Source organism: Microtus pennsylvanicus, chromosome 9 (genome assembly GCF_037038515.1).
Source record: "Microtus pennsylvanicus isolate mMicPen1 chromosome 9, mMicPen1.hap1, whole genome shotgun sequence".
Classification (NCBI taxonomy): Eukaryota; Metazoa; Chordata; class Mammalia; order Rodentia; family Cricetidae; genus Microtus; species Microtus pennsylvanicus.
In genome coordinates, this window is record NC_134587.1 from 47,382,574 (window position 1) to 47,407,963 (window position 25,390).

At 48.3% G+C, this 25,390-nt stretch overlaps 1 protein-coding gene and 1 pseudogene across 2 annotated transcripts in view; one reads left to right on the plus strand and one right to left on the minus strand.

Moving 5' to 3' along the window:
• The window catches only part of Stxbp1 (syntaxin binding protein 1), a 62,074-nt gene that overhangs the window by 30,052 nt on the left and 6,632 nt on the right, over positions 1-25,390 (minus strand). For both annotated transcript variants that reach the window (XM_075985888.1, XM_075985889.1), the window contains exons 2-6: positions 6,779-6,828; positions 4,863-4,944; positions 2,890-2,966; positions 1,777-1,855; positions 284-387 (exon numbers count right to left, since the gene is read on the minus strand). In XM_075985888.1, the coding sequence (XP_075842003.1) occupies positions 284-387; positions 1,777-1,855; positions 2,890-2,966; positions 4,863-4,944; positions 6,779-6,828 (392 nt within the window). The remainder of the gene's footprint in view (positions 1-283; positions 388-1,776; positions 1,856-2,889; positions 2,967-4,862; positions 4,945-6,778; positions 6,829-25,390) is intronic.
• LOC142856683 (ubiquitin-conjugating enzyme E2 C pseudogene) lies at positions 19,438-19,831 on the plus strand (annotated as a pseudogene).

Genomic DNA, 25,390 nt, shown 5'->3' on the forward strand with positions numbered 1-25,390 from the left:
GGCGCTCTGCTCTCTGCCCCTCCTCTCCTCCCTCTTTTAGGAATGGCTACTTTGGGTTATTAGAGGAGTCAGTCAAGATGAGTGAGTGGTGATCAATGGTGACACATACAAGGAACACAGTGACCATAAGCATCAGCAACGGCAGGTGACTGAAATGACGTGTTGGGCAGACGCATGGAAGACCATTTCCCTTAAATAAACACCGCACAGAACACCACTTGCTGATTCAGAAAACGATCCCTTCCCCTCCCAACTGATGGAACAACGAGGAAGCAGACTGCACCTGGGACTCATAGGGCAGAAACGCAATGTTGATTTCCGTCAGCGTCTTGATGACTTTGGCTGCTCGGGATTTCACCAGCTCGTTAAACAGGGCATCTGGACACGCTGCAAGAACAAAGACGACTGTGGGGTTTCTGTCCATCCGCTGACCCAGCCAACAGCTGTGACGTCACTGCAGCCCTTGTTCTACTCAGACTTTTAAAAAGGCACCTAGTACGTTCATCCCATCCTCAAGGTATCACACCTGGAGGTGTAGAAGAAGTGGAAAACCACCTGCAGGCCCAGCGAACAGACTGAGATACGAGAGCTAACAAAAACTATTTGGGGATCCCATGGGAAAGAAAAAACTGAGGTCACTAAGAAACGGTGAGGAGGAAAGCACCCCAGATCGCAGGGGTATGGTGAAGGAAGAAGACACGGGCTGACAGCAGCAGCGCAGGAGGAAAGACAGCTGAGGTACTGGCTGACGGTCCTCAGTGCTATCCCCTGCTTCTTTGATCATCTCTATGTTCTGTTCCTGGCTGTTCCTTTGCTGTATTCTCAGGGTGGCCTGTGGGGTTATCCCGGGGGAGGGTCTATCTGGTGAAGCCTGCCTCTTTATCTCGGTAGCTACCTGGCTCCTAACAGCTTATTAACATACACAAACCCTCACAAAATCAGAAAGCCAACTCTGGGGCGACCACAGCTGCAGAGACAGCAGAAGGACTAATGAAGCCCCAAGGAACATTCTTCTCAACAGGAAGCTCTTCATTCTCAGAAGAGCTCATCACAAAAACTACCTCTTTTGGTAGAGAATGTGAGTGTGTGAGAGAGAGAGAGTGTGTGTGTATGAACACGTGCATGTGTGTGAGCAGTCATGTGTGTGAACACTTGTGCATGTGTGTGAGCACTCATGCGTGTGTGAACACTTGTGCATATGTGTATGTGAACACACATACATGTATGTGTATGTACATGTGCATGTGTGAGCAGTCATGTGTATATGAACATTTGCATGTGTGAGCAGTCATGTGTGTGTGAACACTCATACATGTGTATATGCGCACTCATGCATGCATGTGTATGAATGTGTGCATGTATATGAGCACTCATGTGTGCATGCATGCACACGTGCATGCATGTGAGTAGTCATGTGCATGTATGAACACATACATGTGTGTGAGCAGTCATTGTGTATGAACATGTGCATATGTGAGCAGTCATGCATGTGTGTGGATATTTGTGCATGTGTGTGAGCACTCATTCATGTATGTGTATGAACATATGCATGTGTGTGAGCAGTCGTACATGTGTGTGAACACTTGTGCATGTGTGTGAGGACTCATGCATGTATGTGTATGAACACGTGCATGTGTGTGTCTTACACTGCTCATCTTCTCAAGGGATAACTGGATAACTACAGTACAGCACATTTCTGCTGCCCTCTTCTCTCATGGCTCGCAGTGGAGCTGTGTGCTAACCTGGGCCAGCAGGAGCAGCTCACGAGGTACTTACAGTCTGTGAAGAACACATGGGCGGCCCGGTATTTAGCAGTCGGTGGGTCCTTAAAGTCACTGATGAGGGAGTGGACGGACTGTGGACAGGAACAAACATCATTCAACTCAGGTTTAGAATTCAGAGCCACCGCTACCTGACCGAGCCAATCTGCACTACAGTAAGGGCTTCTGACATGTGACCCAGCAATGAATTTGATCAGAACCAGGCTCTGAGCACATTAAAGGCAGGACCGATTATTCCAGAATGTGGCTGACTCCAGAACGACAGAGTCAGTGCCACTAGGACCTGGGCTCCTGAGAACAGACCATGGAACTGTTCGGCACCTCCCAGAAGATTCATGTAGACAACACTTTGGCACATTGGCTACAGAAGCTTACCCAAAAGCCAGTGTGGAAACTAGGGGACTTTTTAATATAAAGAGCCCCAGCCTAAGGGTTTCTATGCTGTACTGAAACACATGGCCACAAGCAGCTTGGGAAGGAAAGGGTTGTTTCAGCTCACTGTTCCATCACTGTCTACTGCTGAGGGAAGGAAGGCAGGGTGGGCACCTGGAGGCGGGAGCCGAGACTGAGGCCATGGAGGGGCGCTGTTAGCTGCCTGCTTTGAAAATACATATTGCCGGGCAATGGTGGCGCACGCCTTTAATCCCAGCACTCGGGAGGCAGAGGCAGGCGGATCTCTGTGAGTTCGAGACCAGCCTGGTCTACAGAGCTAGTTCCAGGACAGGCTCCAAAGCCACAGAGAAACCCTGTCTCGAAGAACAAAAACAAAAACAAAAAAATAGAAAACACATATTATCCAGGACCACTTGGGCCTAGGAGTGGCACTGCCCACTCTGCACTGGGCCCTCCCTACAGACTTGCCTATAGCCCATCTGGAGAGAGTGTGAGGAAGACTAGCACGTCAGAGGCAGGGTTCAGAGCCAGCTCTGCCTGCCACTCTGCAATTCCCTCCTTCTCGCTGCACCAGGCCCCACCCCACCCACCTCTGACCAATGCTTAAACAGAGCAGTGTGTTAAATGCTTACTTAACCTAGAAATGTCAGGCGTCCCATGCCACACAGCCTAAGCCCAACGTTTCAGCCTGAGCTGGGAACACTGGGGGATTTACCTTCTCCGACGGGGTAATGAGGTACACGGCCTCTAGGCTGGGGAGCGGCTCTCTGCGCTTGTTGATATCCTCCACAACTAGACAAAGACACAGTCCACAGTGATTAGGAGAACCAGGAGCCATCTGGCCAGGCCCTCGCACCAGCGCAGGTGACAGTAGACAAGGAGCCCTTGCCCTTCCCTAAGCACCATGTTCCCTGGAGAGGAAGCCCACTGCTTCGCTTCACCTGAGACATCAGGAACCCTGAAATCTCTCCACAGAAGACCCTCCCATCCAGCTTGCGTTCCTTGGCCCATTCTGTGAAAGGCCCTCTCTGCCCCTCCTCATCTAAATGATTCCCTTGAATTCCATGACTTTTATCTGTCAACAACTTTGTTGAGCTGGAGCACTTGTCAAGGACACATGTGGCCCGAGGTTCACCCTCCAGCACTGCACACTAGGCCAGCAAGCCGCCCTTTCCCCCTTTCCTGTGCTCCCCTAACGAGGCACTGCAAATACATCTCCCACATGACTGCATTTCCTCCAGCAGCCTCAAGATGAAGTGCAGCCAGAGACTTTGGTTTTCTTTATAGGCACAGGGCAGGTAATGTAGACCAGGCTGGCCTTGAGTGCAGAGATCCTCCTGCCTCTGCCTCCCAAGTGCTGAGATTGTAGATTGAGTCCCACACCAGGCTAGCCCAGACGATTACACAGCCAGCACTTTACTGACTGAGCGTCTCCAGCTATTTTCCTCTACTGCTTGTGTTCATCAGAAGCAGCAGTGCAAACGTGAGCGGGAAGAGGCCGCCGCTGCCACTGCTGTGCGGTATCCCGCACCTATTTAAACCGTCCTACTTTATGACATAGCATCTCACTCATAGCCTAGGCTGGGCCCAAACCTCACTACATAGCCCAAGTGACTCTTGAATTTATGGTAATCCTCTTAATTTCTGAGTGTGGAGATTACAGACATGTGCCACCACATCCAACTACCCAGTCTCTTCTTTTTTTTTCCTAATTATTTTACACTTGTCTATTGATCGAGGTATGTGTATGTGTGCATGCATGCATGTGTGTAATGGAGGTCAGAGGAAACCCTATACAAGTTGGTGCTCTCCATGGGGGTACCAGGAATCAAAGCCATTATCAGACGTGGCAGTAATGTCTGTACCCACCAAGCCGTATCACCAGCCCAACCTTCCCATACTTGATGGGTTCTGGCGGCTTTCACATTGGCTTCTTGTGAGCAATAGTCTGCACACTCCTGTGCATGTTTGTGGGGCACACGCCTGAGCTGGTTGCGAACACACATGTAACTCTGAGCCTGCTGGGTCACAAGGCACGTATACCTTAAACTTTATCGCATGCTGCCAAGTGCTTTTTAGAGCAGCTGCACCGACAGGCATCCATTACACTGGGGACTACATTCTTCTACCGCTTCACTGACCTTATGACCCTAATCTGGAGCGCCCAGGTGTCTCACGGCCCTAATCAGAATGAAGGTGAGTACTTTGTACCCATGTATCAGCTATTTGGGTCTCTTCTTTCATCAAATATTTGGTTTTTTTTCTCCTATTTGGTAGAGTGCCACCTTGCTCTTAAAAGTGTTTAGTTTTAAATGACATATATGGGTGTGTGTCTGTGCACATGAGTGCAGTGCCCATGAAGGCCAGCAGAGGGCAGTAGATTCCCCCTGGTGAGTCACCTAACGTGGTGCTGGGAACTGAACATGGATCCTCTGAAAGAGCAGTACACACTCCTAACCACTGAGCCATCTCTCTAGCCCCAGTCTGTTTTCTCAATCTGGCCCTTCTATTTGACATTCCTGTAACCTATGTTTAAGGAGCACCCAGTACTGCATTCTGTGAGCTTCAGGGACCACAGGGGCTTCCAGTCTTACCACACAGGTTGCTGGAAGCATCTAAATTCACAGGACAGTAATGAATAGGGAGGGTACAGCATGCTGCAAGGGAAGCGGAGAGTGCTGTGCTCACTTGTGATTCCCTCGGTCATGATGTCTGTCATCTTGCAGCAGGAGGACAGCATCCTCATGCTTAACTGGTCCACCACCAGCACCTGGAAGGAAGAGAACCAACCGCTCAGGGCTGCACAGCCCCCATTCTCTCACTGGCTTCCTGTAGGAGGCTATTCCCTCGGGCCTGGAGGTGAGCTGGGGCACACACTGCCTTCCCTTCCCGACCTCAGCTTCTAGACACTGACTCGGCTTCAGGAACTTTAAAATACTCAGAAGCATGTTCACAAAAATCAGACAAAAAGAGGAGGGAGTGGTGGACAGCACCGATGCTCAAAGGCCGTCACGGCCGTGGTGTTTTCACGGGGTAACTTGCTCTTATGGAGACTGGGCACTGTGCACACGTTCGGTGGGTCACAGGGCCCAGCGCAGCTGCCATCAGGGTTCCTACCTTCATCAGCACACATCTGTCCAGAGTAGATGCACAAGAATGCTCCAGCTCTGCAGTGTTCCCCTCATCTTCCCTAAGTCCCTCCACCCCAGTAGAGAGAAGGAGCCAACCGTGAGAGCAAGGCCTTTCTTCTCCTTCATGGTATAAAGCAGGAGGAGGCCATGAGCTAAGCAAGCAGCACTGTCAGCCCTGAGCAGAAAGCTACTGTCGCACAGCAGCCCGAGCCTCATCTGATGAGGAAATTGCCGGGTCTGCAAGTCCTGCCTGATGGAAGGGGTGAAAGAGAGACATGCCTATGAGTTCCCACTAGATGGCCTCCCCTCTAGAACTGTGGAGACCAAAACAGAACCCACAGGGCCATATCTGGGCTTCAACGTCCTTCTGTGCCAATTAGCTCCCAGGCCAATGAACGTGAGCATGTGTGGGCTCTTGACTCCAGGGAAACGCCAGGTTCCAAGTGGACAGTGTAGACCCTTCACCAGCACGAGGAAGGTCCCGGAGAGTCACACCACCTCAGAGAACCTTCACCTACTGAGGTTCCACAGAAAGAGCCTCTGGACCAAGATCACACAGGAAGTCATGCATGGTCCCGTGGGATGCTCTCAATCCTGCCAACTACCCTCCAACTCTGTGTGTAGGTGGGGGACTGTGTTTGCATGTGTGTGTGTGAGTGCACATGCTGATGCCACGTGTCCTCTTCAATAGCTCTCCACTTTATTTACTGAGGCAAGCTCTCTGGCTGAACCCAGATCTCACCAATCCTGCTGACCATTCTAGTTAGCCACCTATCACCCGAGTGCTGGAGTCACAAGCCAAGCATGTCACCATGCTGCCTAGCTTGCTTGTGTGGGTGTGGGATGTGCACTCTGGTCCTTACCCGTGTGTGGGTGTGGGATGTGCACTCTGGTCCTTACCCGTGTGTGGGTGTGGGATGTGCAGTCTGGTCCTTACCTGTGTGTGGGTGTGGGATGTGCACTCTGGTCCTTACCCGTGTGTGGGTGTGGGATGTGCAGTCTGGTCCTTACCCGTGTGTGGGTGTGGGATATGCAGTCTGGTCCTTACCCGTGTGTGGGTGTGGGATGTGCAGTCTGGTCCTTACCAGTGTGTGGGTGTGGGATGTGCAGTCTGGTCCTTACCCGTGTGTGGGTGTGGGATGTGCAGTCTGGTCCTTACCCGTGTGTGGGTGTGGGATGTGCAGTCTGGTCCTTACCCGTGTGTGGGTGTGGGATGTGCAGTCTGGTCCTTACCCGTGTGTGGGTGTGGGATGTGCACTCTGGTCCTTACCCGTGTGTGGGTGTGGGATGTGCAGTCTGGTCCTTACCCGTGTGTGGGTGTGGGATGTGCACTCTGGTCCTTACCCGTGTGTGGGTGTGGGATGTACACTCTGGTCCTTACCCTGGCACAGCATGTAGTCCATCCACTGAATCGTCTCCCCAAACCTTCATACAAATGAACTCACCTTTAGGGTCACAAACTGCTCTACTTACCTTCCATTCCCCCTTCTTCTTAACTTTCTTGATCACATCATGCATAATCTCTAGAAAAGGGGGGAGGGGAGAAAGAGACAAGGGGAGAGGAAGGGAGGGAGAGAGGGAGGGAAGAAAAGGGAGGGAGAGAGACTGTTACTGTAATTTCAAAGACTTCTACACCTGCCTATTGGCCTGGGGCATGTGCCCTAGGCCTTGCTCTCGTCAGTCCTGCAGTTCAGTCTGTGGACTGAGACACAGTTACCTACCACAGAGGAAGTTCTCTTCCTGCCTCCATAAAACCACCGACTCCCAGACACTTTGATCTCACGGCTTCTTTATGATTCCCAAACAAAAGACCCCAGAGGTTATCTGTACAGGGAAATATCTGCTGGCCTCCAAAGCAAAGCCGAGCCAGGCATGTGCACACACCTGGAATCCCAGCGTGTGGAGGCTGAGGTCAGTGGAGTCTGAATTAGAGGCCAGCCTGGGACTCAGAGGTAGCAGAATGTCAGCCTGGACAATGAAGGAAGATGCTGTCCCCAAAACAAAGGTACGCTGAGAAGAATGCTCGCCAATTCCCTTACGATAACAATAAACCAGTGTGCGACATGAGTGACACTCTAGCGGATGAGCAGTAACTGTTCTCTCAGTCAAAGAAATCCCAGGGAGAATGCTGAGGTCTACATCTTTGTGGCTCTCCTTAATGTCTGGCTTCATAGCGGACAGCTGTCTGTCCCTTCTGCTTCTGAAGCCAATCTGTCTGGAATCAGGCGACATCTGGAAAGGGCTCAGAAGAGCATGAAAAGGAGAGCAATGACCTCACAGCCTTCCTATGGAGACAGCTGTGACCTGAGTCCTCCTGAGGATGTTAGACTTGGAAACCACTGTTCTAAGTCATTAAAAGGCCCTGATCAGGTCTCTGACCCCAGAGTCTCCTTCAAATGCTCCAGTCAGCAGGGGCCTGAGGTCTTCCACACTGTGAACTCATCTGTGCCATGTTCTCACCCACTGTCATGTTGATACACATGTTTAAACGGCCTAGTGGCCTCACACGCAGGTCTGAATGGCCACAGAGGCCTCTCACACACGTCTGAATGACCACAGAGACCTCATACATATCTGAACGGCTACGGAGACCTAACACACATCTGAGTGGCCACGGAGACCTCACACATGTCTGAACAGCCACAAAAACCTCACACACATCTGAATGACCAGAGACCTCACACATGTCTGAATGGCCACGGAGGCCTCACACACATCTGAATGTCCACAGAGGCCTCACACATGTCTGGGCAGCCACAGAGACCTCACACACGTCTGAATGGCCACGGAGGCCTCACATACACGTCTGAATGGCCACGGAGGCCTCACACACGTCTGGGCAGCCACAGAGGCCTTGTAGGAAATAGGACTTTTGCTGCTCTGAAATCCCAAGCCACGTGCCATCCTGGAATGACTAGAAGGATCATGGCAAACATCTGCAAGCATTTCTCACATTCGAGTCCCTTGACCACCTTTCTAGGACACAGATGTGGACTCTGTCTCCCATCATCTTCTGTAACCCAAACTGTGGAAAAGTGTTCTCAAGTTTCCAGCGACTTTTCTTCTGATGATTAAAAATGAAAATAGCCTGTTGGGGTGGGTGGGACACTCCTGGAACCTTACCAGTTGGGAGGTAAAAACAGGGAGATGCTGAAGGGGAAGCCAAACTGAGCTATGAGTTCAGACCAGCCTTCCTTTTTTTTCTTTTTTTGGTTATTCGAGACAGGGTTTCTCTGTGGTTTTTGGAGCCTGTCCTGGAACTAGCTCTGTCCACCAGGCTGGTCTCGAACTCACAGAGATCAGCCTGCCTCTGCCTCCCGAGTGCTGGGATTAAAGGCGTGGGCCACCACCGCCCGGATAAGACCAGCCTTCCTAAAAAACCAAGGGCTGGGGGTGTAGCATCCTGGAGGGAGGCGTGCCCAGCACAGGTGGGGCCCTGGGTTTGAGCCCTGCCATCACAGAAGAAAACAGTGCAAGAACCCAAATCCCGGATGTAAACTTGAAAAACACAGATGGAACAGATTCAACGCAATGCCCATCAAAATCCCAGCAAAATTCTTCAAAGACCTGGAAAACATGGTACTCAACTTCATTTGGAAAAGCAAAAACCCAGGATAACTAAAACAATCCTGTACAATAAAAGAACTTTTGGGGGCATCACAATCCATGACTTCAAACTCTATTACAGAGCTACAGTACTGAAAACAGCCTGGTATTGGCATAAGAACAGACAGGAGGACCAATGGAACCGAATAGAAGACCTGGATATCAATCCACACATATTTTAACACCTGATTTTTGACAAAGAAGCAAAAAATATCAGATGGAAAAAGAAAAGCATATTTAACAAATGGTGCTGGCATAACTGGATATCAACATGTAGAAGAATGAAAACAGACCCATTATCTATCACCATGCACAAAACTCAAGTCCAAATGGATCAAAGACCTCAACATAAAGCTAACCACACTGAACCTCATAGAAGAGAAAGTGGGAAATACATTTGAACGCATTGGCACAGGAGATCACTTCCTAAATATAACCCCAGCAGCACAGACCCTGAGAGAAACAATTGATAAATGGGACCTCCTGAAACTGAAAAGCTTCTGTAAAGCAAAGGACACGGTCAACAAGACAAAACAACAGCCTACAGAATGGGAAAAGATCTTCACTAACCCCACATCAGACTGAGGTCTGATCTCCAAAATATACAAAGAACTCAAGAAGTTGATCATCAAAAGAACAATTAATCCAATAAAAAATGGAGTACAGACCTAAACAGAACTCTCAACAGAGGAATCTCAAATGGATGAAAGAGGGGGCTGGAGAGATGGCTCAGCGGTTAAGAGCATTGCCTGCTCTTCCAAAGGTCCTGAGTTCAATTCCCGGCAACCACATGGTGGCTCACAACCATCTGTACTGAGGTCTGGTGCCCTCTTCTGGCCTGCAGGCATGCATGTGGAAAGAATATTGTATACATAATAAATAAATAAATAAATATTTCAATCAAATGGATGAAAGACATTTAAGGAAATGTTCAACATCCTTAGTCATCAGAGAAATGTAAATCAAAACAACTCTGAGATTCCATCTTATACCTGTAAGAATGGCCAAGATCAAAAACACTGATGACAACTTATGCTGGAGAGGTTGTGGGGAAAAGGGAACACTTCTGCATTGCTGGTGGGAATGCAAGCTGATACAGCCCCTTTGAACGTCAGTGTGGCGATTTTCCTAGAAAATTAGGAAACCTTCCTCAAAACCCAGTAATACCACTTTTGGGTATATTTCCAAAGGATTCTCAATCGTGCCACAAGGACATGTGCTCAACTATGTTCATAGCAGCATTGTTATAGCCAGAATCTGGAAACAACATAAATGCCCCTTGACCAAAGAATGGATAAGGAAAATGTGGTACATTTACACAATGGAGTACTACACAGCAGAAAAAAATAACGACATCTTGAATTTTGCAGGAAAATGGATGGAGCCAGAAAACATTATTTTGAGTGAGGTAACTCAGACACAGAAAGACAATTATCACATGTACTCACTCATAGGTGGTTTTTAAACATAAAGCAGAAAAAAATCAGCCTACAAACCACAATCCCAGAGAATTTGGACAATAATGAGGACACTAAGAGAGACTTACGTAGATCTAATGTACATAGGAAGTAGAAAAAGACAAGATCTCCTGAGTAAATTGGGAACAAGGGGACCTTGGGGGAGGGTTGAAGGGGAGGGAAAGAGGCAGGGAGGGTAACAGAGAAAAATGTAGAGCTCAATAAAAATCAATTAAAAAAAAAGAAAAACACAGATGGATCAATTTAAAATACCATGTATTACTTTAAAACAAGCACCTAATGCTTGTTTCAGGAGGTTGAAGTAGGAAGATGGCATGTCTTTTAATCCCAACACTTGAGAGGCAGAGGCAGGCAGAGTTCTGTGAGTTCCAGGACAGCTAGATCTGTTACACTGAGAAACCCTCAAAAAACAAAAAACAAAACAAAAAAAGCTTAAGTGTCCTGGGTTCAATCCCCAGTACCACAAAAGGGAAAAAGAAAAGTCATTTGTAATCTTACCAATTTAAAATGCATTTAGTTAACATCTAGTTCATTTTATACTAGCTGTCTTTTTTTTTAAAGATTTATTTAGTATGTATACAACATTCTGCCTCCATGTATGCCCGCATACCAGAGGAGGGCGCTAGTTCTCATTACAAATGGTTGTGAGCACCATGTGGTTGCTGGGAATTGAACTCAGGACCTCTGGAAGAGCAGCCAGTGCTCTTAACCACTGAGCCATCTCTCCAGCCCTATACTAGCTGTCTTTACGTAACTGAGATCATATTTCATATTTCTCTTTTACTTTATATACTCACTTTCCTGTGTTAATAGAACTGCATCCTGTGCCAGGCAGTGGTAGCACATGTCTTTAATCCCAGCACTTGGGAGGCCGAGGTAGGTGTATCTTTGTGAGTTTGAGGCCAGGCTGGTCTACAAGAACTAGTTCCAGGACAGGCACCAAAGCTACAGAGAAACCTTGCCTTGAAAACTGGTTGTGGTGGTGCACACCGGTAGGATTTGCTGAAGGAGGCAGAGGCAGGAGGATCACGAGTTCGAGGCCAGATTTATAGGTAAACATTAGCCCGAGGCGAACACACCCCCTAAGGGGCAGGACTTATCCCTACACAAACAAACAAAAAAAACCCAAAAAACAGAAACCAAAGAGTGGCTCACAACCTCCAGTAACTCTGGCTCCAACAGATCAGTGCCTTCTTCTGGCCTCTTCAGGCACCTGCATGAACATGGAACATACATACATGTACATGCACACATGCACAAATAAGAATAAAAACCAAAGTTAAAAAAAATATATACAGAGAGAAATAGGAGATAAGACTGGAGATGTGAGCTTGGCTCTCAGTGAGAGGGAGAGAGGACGGTTGGCAGATAACCTTGGAAGACTTGCGAAAAGGAGAACAAATAAACTAACGGGAGAGATGGGAACGCAAAGGAGGCTTTGTTTGTTCGAAAGGTGTAAGAGACCAGAGCATTGATGTGGGCAAAAATAAACAAAAGAGAATCCAACAGAAAGGACGACAGGGAGACTGCCTCCCTCCTGGGGATGTGGGGAAGGAGCCGGGGCATGCAGCACCTGACCTGACTGGGGGGGTTGGGGGGTAGGAGGGCAGTGAGCAGTGTTAGTGAAGGCAAGAAGGAGCCCTGTGTCTCCCCAGAGACCAACAGAGTGAATTCCTGCATGTTACCATTTCTGGACAGCTCTAAAAGCCAATTTCAAGTGAAACCAGGAAACCTGGGTAGATTTTCATTTTATTTTGTGAGACTCGTTATGTAGTGCAAGTTGACCTCAAGGTTGCAATGCTCCTGCCTCAGCCTCCTGGGTGCTGAGATTAGAGGGTCGCCGCTGCACCTGGCTTTCCCTCCATCTCTACAAGGTTCTAGGGGTAGAATTCAGGTCAGGCCACTCAGCCATCTCTCCAGCCCTACAGCTGCCCCACCCCAATTAATTAATCAGTTAATTAATTATAGTAAATGAAATCACTAGGGCGTTATAATTCTGTTTCATTGAAGGTTATAGCATGCCCATGCTCCAAATGCAAACACAACAGGTTTTTGTTGTTGGTTTGAGATCTAAATGATTTATTCTCTCTGTGCCTTAGCTCCATACCTTTCACCTGGGAATGACTGAGCTCTTGGGAGGCTCTTGGGCTTTTTAATTTTTTTATTTATTCATTTTGGTATTTCAAGAAAGGGTTTCTCTGTGAAACAGTCCTGGAACTCACTCTGTAGACCAGGCTGGCCTTGAACTCACAGAACTCTGCTTGCCTCTGCCTCCCAAGTGCTAGGATTAAAGACGTGCACCACCACTGTCTGGATAATTTATTTTCTGAGATTATAATATTACCTCATTTCTCCTTTTCTTTTCCTCCATCGAAACCCTGCCAAATATCCCTCTGGCTCTAGTCAAATTCGTGGCCTCTTTTTTTCTTTAATGTTGTTACATACAACTGTTTTTTAGAAGCATAGGCAAATTGGGAAAATGTAGAGCAAATGTTCTTTTTATGAAATAAAATGATTAGCTTTAATTGCTGATGTGTTCCAATGTCGCTCCATGCTTCTACTAGGAAAAGACAACAACAAAACAAAACAGAGAAGAGCACTCTGGACCCACGCTGGGGAGGACACGGCCGCTCTTCTCTGCTGTCTCTGTGAGGAGAGCTTGGGCGTGTGCAGGAGCACGCACGGAATGCGGTGTGCACTGTGTCCTGGGCTTCTGTTAAAGCCAGCAGAGCAACCTCAGCTGACTGCAGGACTCTGCCCCAGACAGGATCCTGGCTCCCTACTCCAGCAGAAAGGCGCACTTCCCTGCAGCTGCCTTGGTGCCGCGTCGCAGTAGGGGACAGCAAGTGCTCTGCCACTGACCTACACACAGTCCGGCCCTCTGCTTTATCTGAATTTAACAAATGACTCGGGCTGAAGGTATCTTTTGCTACCAGTAATTGATTTAAATGCAGTGGAAGACTTTGCCCTTGAGGCGTTCCGATTGGGGAAGGTAGTGGTACAAGCCAAGCCCAGGTGTCCAAAGTCACACCAACCGCAGTGACTGCAGTGTGCTCCCTCCCCACGCTCTCGGAGCATATATTTGTCCAGGGTATTCTTAACAGCCAATCCCAGCCCTGCCCTATATTCTGTAATCCAATACCAAAAGGGAAAGATGGATTAGAGCCCATTTTAGCACCAAGAGTCAGTGGCCCAGGCTATTTTCTAGCGTATAATCCCATCTCCGCCTCTACTCTGCAGATTTCCTCTGTGCAGAGAGACCAAGAGCCATCTAGAGCTGGTCAGCTATTCAACCTCCATCCACCTCGGGCCACACAAGCACAGAGACCTGAGCCTGAACCTCGGCAGCCACATACAAAGCCGGGCACGGTGGCATGTATTTGTGATCCAAGTGCTGGAAAGATGTAGATAGGAGGGGCTGGCTGGGGCTTGTGGCCTGTCAGTCTTGCTTAGGTGAGCCCCAAGTCCTAGTCAGAGACCATCTCAGAAAGACGGTCAGCTTCTGAGGAACAACACCCAACACTGTCCTCTGATGTCCACGTGTGCCCACACACACCCAGGAGGATACACGCACTGGCACGCTCTTACGTCTGTACCTGCTCACGCTGTCATGAACTAGAGTGTGGTTAGGGCTGGGGCTCTGCAGGAAGCATTTTTCAGGCAGGAAAGCAGGTGCAGAGTTGCAGTTAAGATGGAGGGTAGAGGAGTGAGGGACAGACCAACTGGTGAGCGCCATGGAGCTCTGGGAGGATGGCGCAGGGCAGCTCCCTTCTTGTCCGGCACATCCATCCCTGTGCCATCCATGACATCTCACATGGCATGACAATTTGGCAAAACGCCCACACAGAACCTTCTGGCACAGACGAGTGGAGTTCTGTGATCTGTGGTGGGCCTCATAGCTGAAGGGGGTGACTTGTCCAAGGGTTCTCCAGTCTCGCACTGCCCCAGTGTTCAGAAGACCCAGTTCAAATCCTGCAGCTTAAACAGAGAGCTCAGAGGTCTTCCCTCAGGGCCTGCTGGGGAGATCTGTCTTCATTCTTGAAGGACAATACAGGTGAGCAGTGGCTGTCCTGCAGTACAAGCCTGCAAACCAGATGGGTCAGGAAACTCTTCCCTTAGTCCTCACACAGATGCAGCGAGGACTGTGTGGCTGTGCAAATGCAGAGACACGAGCAACACTCAGGGAAGAACAGCGCCCGCCATCTTAGAATGCACTGCCTTGCTGGGCTGTTGTTTTGCCCTGGGGACAGATCCAGGATCTTCTGTATGATAAACTCATGCTCTACCCCCAAACTGTACCCCAACACACACACTATTTTTTTCTGGTTTTTTTTTTTTTAAAGACAGAATCTTACTATGTAGCACTGGCTATCCAAGAACTCACTATGTAGACCAGGCTGGTAGATCTCTGTGAGTTTCCAGGCCAGCCTGATCTACACAAAGAAACTGTGTTAAAAAATAAAGTCAGGCAGTGGTAGCGCACGCCTTTAATTCCAGCACTCAAGAGGCAGAAGCTGGAGGATCTCTGTGAATTCAAGGCCAGCCTGGTCTACAAAGTGAGTTTCAGGACAGGCTCCAAAGCTATAGAGAAACCCTGTTTCGAATAACCAAGATAGATAGATAGATAGATAGATAGATAGATAGATAGATAGATAGATAGATAGATAGATAGATAGATAGGTGTCGATCTGCATGCACTGATGGGCCCTCAACAGTTTGTGGTTGTTCTTCTGTCTGTCTTCACAGTGTCCAGATTGGATTGGGGAGTACATCTTACATCTATATGGTCAGAAAGTGACAGACTCATGCTGAAAACGCTCTTATGTAACATCCTTGTTTTGAAAAAAACAAATTGGAGATTACACTGGACCAATCACTTGTCACCAAAACCGTCTGTAGTTTATCATCCACGCGACACCAGGATCGAGAACAGTGGTGCTGGTCACCAAAGCCGGCCGCAGCTTACCATCTGTGCAACACCAGGACCGAGAACGGTGGTGCTGGTCACCAAAGCCGGCCGCAGCTTACCATCTGTGCGACACCAGGACCGAAAATGGTGGTGCTGGTCTCACCCTGAGCTTTATTTTGGCTGTGATTTATTTGGAGAGGAGACACCGTGGTTTTAATAAAAGATGTGTCATGTAGGTTGTCTAAAAATAAAGTGTATTAACTTCACTTGAAAAGAAAGAAAAAAGGAATAAATAATGTGGTTTTTCTTAACATGGGACTGTGACAGTCTTCAGACGATGCCCCCCACTTACCCTATAAACAGCATTTACCTAAAATTTACTATTTGTATCTCAACTCTACTTGCAGATGCAAGAGAAACCAAAAATAGAGACCACAAATCATCAGTGACTGCAAGAACATGATGCCCTCTGCAACTGCTGAGTGGCCGCGGCCCAGCCCTTTACATTTGATTCTGGGGTGGTAGGGAAGGGGAGGGAAGAATGGGGCCTGAGGGTGTGAAGCTGGGTTGACGATGACTTGATTACCGTGGTGAGCACACCAGATTCTGCATAAGACTTGGATGCCCAGCCAGGCGGTGGTGGCGCATGCCTTTAATCCCAGCACTCAGGAGGCAGAGGCAGGCAGATCACTGTGAGTTCGAGCCCAGCCTGGTCTATAAGAGTTAGTTCCAGGACAGGCTCCAAAGCTACAGAGAAACCCTGTCTTTATATATATAAAAAAAAAAAAGGCTTGGATGCCCAAGGTGATGACATCCATGACATGGGCTGCCTGCCAGATCCTGAGAGGAGTGCGTGCCAGAGAACGTCTGCCATCGGGAAGCAAGCCCTAACCAAGACCAAAAGGGTGCCAGGCCAAATCAAGTTACAGAAATGATTTCACTTTCTCTTTCGAGAGACATCCTCCTTACATTTTCCAGTTTCATGAGGTTGAGAGCCAAAAGTTCAAGAAGGTCTCTCAGGCCGAGGATGTCCCTGGGGGCATGGACACAGCTCTGGCTTCAATAATTAGCACCAAAAATAATAAGAGACACAATAATAAGTAAAATAAAGAGAGTTACCTTGTTCTTCCTATGGCCGCCTAAACACAGTGTTCCTTGGATAAAGGGAATATTATAAAAATACACACAGGTGGGAAGATCAGCAAGAACCAGAAACTACAACAATTCCCATTTTCTTAAAGCCTTATTTTGATACTTTGAACCAAAAAAAAACCAAAACAAAACAACAACAACAAAACAAAAACAAGGAAATCCTGGGCAGAGGGGCCACACCTGTAATCCTAGTTATTCAGCAGCTAAGGCAGGAGGATTGCAGGTCCCAGGCCTATTAGGAAACGTACTCCAAGTTTCAACACGTAAAGGGAGGCAGGGCAGCTTAGTGGCCCAGGGTTCAGTCCCTAGCATTACGCATACATGCACACACCGGTAAAAGAGAAATGGAAAAAAATAACCGTGCCATGGGAGGCAGTTTATGTCTGCCCCTCTCTTGCAGCACCAGCAGGGGCGCTCATGTACCAATGCCCATTTGGTCTCTAGTCTGAATGCATTTCTCTGCCAACCACTGAGGTCCTTTCAGCACAGACACTCTGTAAGACAGCGGAACTGAGATGTGGCCAGCAGACGCATTAGTAGAAGTGGCATCTGTATTTCCCAGAGAGCAACATGAGGGGGAAGTACGCTCTGAAGACAGGGAGATGGAATGGAGTGCTTCCTTGGATCTCAGAAATCCAGAGTGGATCAGGCAGTCCAGTGCTTTGAGACAGGGAATGAATCTGCCCCCGGGGAATATCTTGGCCAGGGGGTGCTACTAACTGCTTACAATCTGGTCCAAATACCAACAGTACCAAGCTGAGAGCTCATCTGATCAAGGACTGACATTCCTTCTGGAACCTTCAATACAGATTTTTATAGGTATCACACTGACATGACAGGGAAGCTCTGAGAGGCAGGAAACAGTCTCCCACCAAGAACAAGTACACAGAAAGCTCTGGTTTCGGGAGGATTACTTCCTTTTCCTCAACCCTTACATAAGATACCAGGAAAAGCGGGGCTGGAGCGATTAAGAGCATTTGTTGCTCTTGCAGAAGACCCAGGTTTGATTCCCACAGGACGGTTCACGATTGTCTGTAACTCTGGTTCCAGGGCATCTGAAGGCCCCTCCAGCCTTTGCAGACACCAGGCACATGTGTGGTGCACAGTCACATACACAGAATACCCATACACATAAAATAAAAATAAGCAAATCTAAAAATATCTTATAAGATTAAAAAGGAAAAAGATACCAGGACAAAGAAACATCCTATTTGGGTTTGGGCTTACGACCTAGCTCAGGAAAAGGTGGGGCTCCAAGGAGAGAAGATGCTGGCAAGCCAAGAGAAAGGGCGGATGCTCGCTTCCACGAAGTACGCAGGCAGTCTTCCATCTCTCAGAGATCCTTCCTTAGCTTAGCAATGGTACTGTCTGCCATGTCCGGTTCCCTCACCTGGCCAGTTCCACCTCACTCCTATCTTCATGTTAGCTTTCCTTTGGGCTCTAAGGTCACGATCTTCACAGCTGAGGACACTTAAAATTACTTTCCCTGCATGTCTTCTTCCAGAATAAACTGTCCTCATGAGCCTTTGCTGGGTTTCTTCCTTCCCTATAAAGCCCTTGCAGGCACTGGGATTGGTGGGAGGTGGGAACCATCTTTGGCTACATAGTGAGCCCTAGACCAGCTGGGCCTTTATGAGACCCTGTCTCCAAAAACCCAGGAGAGGAAAACCAAACAACTTGTTACTGTTTTGGTTTTTTTGATGCTCTCAAAAAACCGGTTAGGACGGGCGGTGGTGGCACACGCCTTTAATCCCAGCACTCGGAAGGCAGAGGCAGGTGGATCTCTGTGAGTTCGAGACCAGCCTGGTCTACAGGACTGGCTCCAGGACAGGCTCCAAAGCCACAGAGAAACCCTGTCTCGAAAAACCAAAAAAGAAAAGAAAAAAAAACCCGGCTAGTTCCGGCTCAAGGTGTACACCACCATTATCCCCCAAAACAACATTTTTTTCAAAGTTCCTATGCAGACATTTTATTGTTTTTTTCCACTTGAAATGATGGAGGCAGAACTCTGACTCTACATCAGCCGTATGTACTTCCCCAAGTACCTAGACAGGACTGGAACATTCTGCTGGAGTATGCAGTGGAGGCTGGGTGCTGAGGTGGTCGTGGCTACCTGCCCTCAACTGGGCAGTGGGAAGGTGGCAGAGACTGCCTGTGGAAAGTCTCCACACTATGTGACTGTGCTGAGACTCTATGTCCAGACTGCTTTGTTGACAATGTACCTTGGAGCTTGGGAAGCTGGCTTGTTATGAGATAGCTGAATTTGGCCTATCTCAAATACTTGTGGTTTTGTTTGTTTGTTTGTTTTTTTTGGTTTTTCGAGACAGGGTTTCTCTGTGGTTTTGGAGCCTGTCTTGGAACTAGCTCTTGTAGACCAGGCTGGTCTTGAACTCACAGAGATCCGCCTGCCTCTGCCTCCCGAGTGCTGGGATTAAAGGCGTGCGCCACCATCGCCCGGTCTTGTGATTTTTTTTTTAAGTAAGTAATTTATTTATTTATTTTTGAGGCAGAGTCTCACTATATAACCCTGGCTGTCCTGGGACTGCCTATGTAGACCAGGCTGACTTCAAACTCACAGAGCTCCATCTGCCTCTGCCTCCCAAGTGCCAGGGATTAAAGATATGTGCTACCACACTGAGCCCAAATATTTGTTTTTAACCTGTAGTCAAGCTCTTGCTTACTGCCCACATAATCAGCCCTAAAATGCTGTGATTTATGACTGCTTATCAGAGAGAAAGAAAAAAATTAGTGGCCAGAGTCTGCACTTGCTGTTAGGGGGCTGGGGTATGGTGGACGCAACATATGTCTGATGACCCCTTCCTCGTTCCTTTATAGAATGCATTTCTCCTAAGTGATGCCTCATTTTACACTGAATCTGTGGTCTGATTTTCTACAGCAGACACACTAGCTGACTTTGTATCCATGGAAGCTAAGACCATCCTAGGGCCACGTGGGCAAGAGGCTACAGCAAGAGCTGATGACCCTTGTCTGGTGACAAAGGGATTTCCACCTTCCTATTCAAATGGGTAGGGATCAATCCATGGAGCAGCCAGCACAGTATATGAAGACCTTAGGTATAAACTCTCACTAGAGCTCCCCAGTGGCTACCCTTACAACGTACCCACCGTGAAGTTCCTCACGCCCTGCTACACCCCAGTGTAGACACTCAGGGCAGCATCTGCCTGGACATCCTCAAGGATAAGTGGTCCTCACTATATGATGTCAGAACCATCTTACTCTCTACCCAGAGCTGCTAGGAGAACCCAGCATCAATAATAGCCCTTTGAACACAAATGCTGCTGAGCTCTGGAAAAAACGCCAGTGTTTAAGAAGTGCCTGCAAGAGACCTATTCAAAGCAGGTCTCCAGTCAAGAGCCCTGACACAAGATGTCCAGCTTCCCTTTGTGTTGTCTTGTTCCTTAGATGGTCTGTCCTCTCCTTGATTTCCAAGCTGTGGTGTTATTTTTATTTGCTTTTTTTTTGGGGGGGGGGGTGTTCTAGACAGGGTTTCTCTGTAGCATTGGAGCCTGTCCTGGAACTCACTCTTGTAGACCAGGCTGGCCTCAAACTCACAGAGATCCGCTTACCTCTGCCTCCTGAGTGCTGGGATTAAAGGTGTGCACCACCACCACCCTGCTTTATTTGCTTTTTAAATTAAGTCTGCTTGAGCCTTTACAATGTATGTTAAATAAATACATGTTGATTGTTTTTGTATAAAAATTTATTTGGAATTCTGATAGAATACAACAGTGGAAATCAACAAAAACTTAAGCAAAAAAAAAAACCATACAGAATAATAAATTTGAGGAAACCTAGAAGACACAGTGAAAGCCAGGTAGATAACTGGGAAGAAAAGGAAGTTTGCGCACCATGAGGTGGAACAGCCAAAGAAAGGAAGCTCCTAACAACGTCTAAAGGACCCAGTGGTGGTGGCGCACACCTTTAATCCCAGCACTGGGGAGGTGGAAGCAGGTGGATTTCTGTGAGTTCGAGACCAACCTGGTCTACAAAGTGAGTTCTCTGTTTCACAGAGAAACCCTGTCTCGAAAAACCAACCAACAACCAATCAGTGTCTAAGGGTAAGCTAAGTGGTAAACTCATGGAGGCATGACTGCTTCATCTTAAAGCCCCAGCCTCTACGCCCGAACAAGGTGAGTCTGCAGGTTGGGTTCTTTCTTTATTGTGCACATGTGCCTGTTGCGTTCACACCACAGCACACAGAACTCTGGCTTGGGGGCCAGCACTCTTATCTGCTGAGGGCAAACAAGCTTATAGGTTAAAGACCACAGTGTGAAGTGCGGCCAAATCAGAGCAACCCTTTGCCCAGTTCCCATGTTTCTTTTTTCTCCCGAGAAGAAGAGTGTGTCTCTGGATGCCATCCTGGTTATGCTAAAGACTAAAAGTTAGTTCAGAAGACATGGCAGGGCTTGGTCACTCGCTGCTCCTGAAAACCAACACCTTTAAGTTCTTCCCTTTCTTTGGGCTGCCAGGTAGAAGCAGCTCCGTTCCTCCTGCCATTACAGTGAGACCAGGGGACTGTGCAACTGGATTAGAACCAGGAGAAAATCCCACAGATGCTGTATCTCAGCTCCGTGTAAACTGCCTTTCTGCTCCACTGCTGCAATCCTCGTCCCGGCTCCTGCTTGTCCTTGTGAGTCTGCTGGCATGAAATACGAGTATAGTGCTGCCTGCCCCCCAAGACACAAAGAAGGAAAAGGCCTGGTAAGGCGATCCACACAACAGTCAGAACAATCTGAGCCCCTACTCTGGGTGAGGGTCCAGTCTGGGGCTTTCTCAATGCCTCCCAGAGCCAGGACCCCATGGCCTGATACCATGCTCACCTAGCACAAAACCTGTCCTTCCTGACACTGAAACATCCACACTTCCTCCTCCAAGCAACCACGAGCAATGAAGTCAGCACAGACAGCTACTGATCCTAATACAAGGGAAGCACCAGGAGGTGAACAGCCCTCCAGTGACCTGCTACAAAGCCTCCTCGCTGGAGAGTGGAGCTCGCCCCTGAGCTGAAGAGCTGTTGCTGGCTCTAGGTCACTGAGAATTAAGCTCAAGGGCCTGTGAGTGAAAAGACTCAGACACTGCCCGACAGACGAGCCTCCCTGCTGGCTGCTCTGGCGGGGCCTAGCTGTCAATGTCAGTGTCTCCTTCCTCCACTTTCCCACCCTCTCATCTGACTGTCCCCAATAATTTAGGTCATCTAATGCCCCCAGCCTGCACCTCCATCATGACTTCTCCCTTTGATGCCCCTGCCCACTGGCTCTCAGCACATTCTTAGGATGGTACATAGGTGCCTAGGGAAGCTAACGTTCTCCCAAATCTGCTGTTTCTCTTGCTCTTCGTCTCCCAGAAGGCTAAGGAAGTCCAGCACCCCTCCAGCTTCTCTGTGTTTCTCCTTCCCCAGCCCAGCTATACTGGGTCCCTCTTTCTTGCCAATCTCAGCTCTTCCAGTGCTTGCACTTGGGCCCACTAATACCACCTTCTGCTAGGCTAGCTTCTCCTTTTACAGGTCTCCTTGTCCTCACCTGCTTCCCATGGGTCCCGACATTATCCAGAGTCCCAGTGAGGCAAGGTCACTGCTGTGCTGCCACCACTGCCCTGGACCCCACAAGAACCGGGTCTCCCTGGGCTTGGAGGTACAGGCCTAGAACCCCAGCATGGTGGAGGCCAAGGCAGGAGGACCAGGTTACTCATCTACCACCTTGCTGCACAGCTTCCAGCACCAATATTCTGTCTATATGGTGATTAACAAACAAAGCACTGGGTTCCAGACCCCTTAGAGGACACTGAGTGAAACTCAGGTGTATCCTTAAGTTTTCTGACGTCTCCACAGGCCACCATAGAAAGATTGGCTTCTGGAGACCAATCGAGCCTGTACCTTCACAACTAGGCTCTGTTGGGGGTTTGTTCTTACTCTTGATTGGTGTTTTGGTTTTCTTTTTTTCTTTTTTTTTTTTTTGGTTATTTATTTATTTTTGTTTCTTTGAGACAGGCTTTCTCTATGTAGCCCTGGCTGTCCTGGAACTTGTTGTATAGACCAGGCTGTCCTCAAACTCAGAGATCTGTCTCCTGAAAACTGGGATTAAAGGCCACCACTTTAAGCAGCGCAGCTTGTGTTTGAACTTACATTCACTTATTTGTGTATGTGGGTAGGTACTTGTGTCACAGCATACATGTGACAGCAAAGGACAAACTGGGGAATTGTTTCTCTGCAATACCAGATGGATCCAGTTCTGTACAGTGATGGCCAGTGCTATGACCTGTCACAGTGGCTGAGGAGTCCACCACTCTACTCGATGAGCTCATGACTAGAAAAGAGCAGACCCCTTGGTGCTAGCGTCCTGAGCCCCTGAGTGCCAGTGGCTTATAAACTGAGCTTTACCTAGGGTGGATAGCTAGGGGCCTGAGAACTGGAGGCTCAGAACCGCAGGTGTCAAAACCAGGGACTTACAACTCTCCTTGCTCAGGTTAGAGTAAGCTCTAGCCCTTCCAAGTCGGAGGTCTATGGCCGGCTCCTGGCTGGAGATGGACATCTCTAGGGCTCAGGTTAGAGGCTTATTGCCCTGGGCTGGTGTGGGAGGTCCTTCTGCCTATGTGTTGCTTTTATTGGTTAATGAATAAAGAACTGATTTGAGCCTATGGCAGGGAAGAACAGAGCTAGGCAGGGAAAACTAAATGGAATGCTGGGACATAGGAGGTAGAGTGAGGAGAAGCCATGGAGCCGCCACCGGAGATAGACGTGCTGAAACTTTGCTGGTGATGTACAGATTAATAGAAATGGGTTAAATTAAGATATAAGAGTTAGCTAATAAGAAGCTAGAGCTAATGGGCCAAGCAGTGATTTAATGGATACAGTTTCTGTGTGACTATTTCGGGGCTAAGTGGCCGGGAACCAACAGGCAGCACCCTCCTCCAACACTGGGCTTTGAGTGCTAGCAGCCCTGCAGAGGGAGTCACAGCTGCAGAACTCACTGCAGGTGCTGGAACCCTCAGCTCAAACCACTGATGCTCTCTGACCGCATCCAGCAACCAGGACTTATGGCCTTGGCTCTCCCCAGGCTCTCCCCTTCCAAAGTCTCCGCTCTCTGATCTCCCCTGCCCCCTCCCACTTCTGCAGCTGTAGCTTAGTATCTCATCTCAGCTCCCAAGTTTCTGGTCTTTGCTGCTCTCTAGACCTTAACTACTTTGCTGCTGCTGCTGCTGCTGCTTCCATTACTCCGGCTAAGAGTCCAGGCTCTCACCTGTCACCAACCCAGTCCATGACAATGACCACAAGTGGGGCCTGGCAGGGAGGTACACACTGTAATCCTGGCACTGGCTGCAGGCAGGAGGATTAGGAGTTTGAGACCGTGGCTGGCTAACCATCAAAGCCAAGGCTAACCAGAAGACAGAACATAAACACAGACTGCTGGGAGGAGACCTTTCTGGGCCTAACATTACAATCCCGGGGTTGGGTCACAGGAAAGCAGTTTCCTGGACTGACCTGAAAACAGAGAGAGGCCGTACCTCACATGCTGTATACAGACTGACCAGAAAACAAAGGCTTTGCTTGCTTAAAAAAAGCCGGAAGGTGGAAGCTTCACAGAGCTTCTACTGCCCGCAGCCTTGTTTGGACATGGCTCGGGGTTCCAATCACAAGCCTCACTTCTGCACCAATCACAAGCCTGTCTGAACATCGCTCATCAGCATTCTGCCCACTAGCTGCTGGAGAGGGCCATCCCCTCCATCCCTAACTGAGAATAGCTCACCGAGGGTCGTGTAGAGGTCACAGAGGCTCCCCACAGCAGCACCCATTTCCTGCTCTTCCTTGCAAGTTGTCTGGAGACACAGTGCCTAAAGCAACGCCTCGTGAGGTAGACTTTCCTCAAGTCTCTGTGAACTGTTCAAAGCATCTGGGCTGCTGAGAGGCTGATTGATTGACAGGGGAAGGGTGGACACTTGCTCTTAACAGCTTCAAATACTCAGAGGAAGCATACTAAGGATGCTTACCATAAGGATACATTTGGAGTTAGCATTCTCAGCAGCATTTCCCAAGGCTTTACCTCTGTCCAAATGCCCCTAGGAGAGCTGGGTCCCTCTGGTCAACTTCAAAGCTGACATCCTGAAAACAGTTCTCCAAGGGCAAGCTCAGGACCACCAGGGCTGCTGAACTCCCACAGGTAACTATAAAATTAAGCCTGACCGCTTAGCTAAAGAAAAAGTACCTCATAAGCTACCAAGCACCCGTGTGTCTCAAAAGCCAGCGGGAAAGCTATTCAATGGACAGCCAACACAATAAAAACAAAAGATAGTCAATATACTGCGGACGGACAGATGGCTGCCGCTCACAACTGATGGAGACAGAGGGAATCTGTCTGTCCCTAAACCACTGCTGTGGGAAATTCTGCCCAACTTAAACTATAAATCACATCCTTATAAGATGACAACCAGTTCAAGCAAGGAGGATGATATCCAGAAATAAGCACCACAAAGTTAGGCATAGCTGGATGTGGTGGCACACACCTGTAAACCAGCTGGTAGGGAGGCTGAGGCAGGGAAACAGCTGTGAGCCACACAGGGAGACACCGTCTCAAAGTTAAAAAGTAAATGATAATAAATGAAATAAACTGGGAACGAAGACACAATGAGATCATCCCAAAATATTTTTTACAGTCAGGCAATGGTGGCGCACATCTTTAATCCCAGCACTTGGGAGTCAGAGGCAGGCAGGTCTCTGTGAGTTCGAAGCCAGCCTAATCTACAAAGTGAGTTCTGGGACAGCCAGGGCTACACAGAAAAACCCTGTGTTGAAAAACCAAAATAATAATTAATATACTTTTCACATTTTAAATAAATGTCTAAAAAGACAAAAAATGTCTAAAAAGACATGAAATCATAACTATCATATCAAGAAAGTTATTTTTATTTTTAAAAATATTCAAAGGA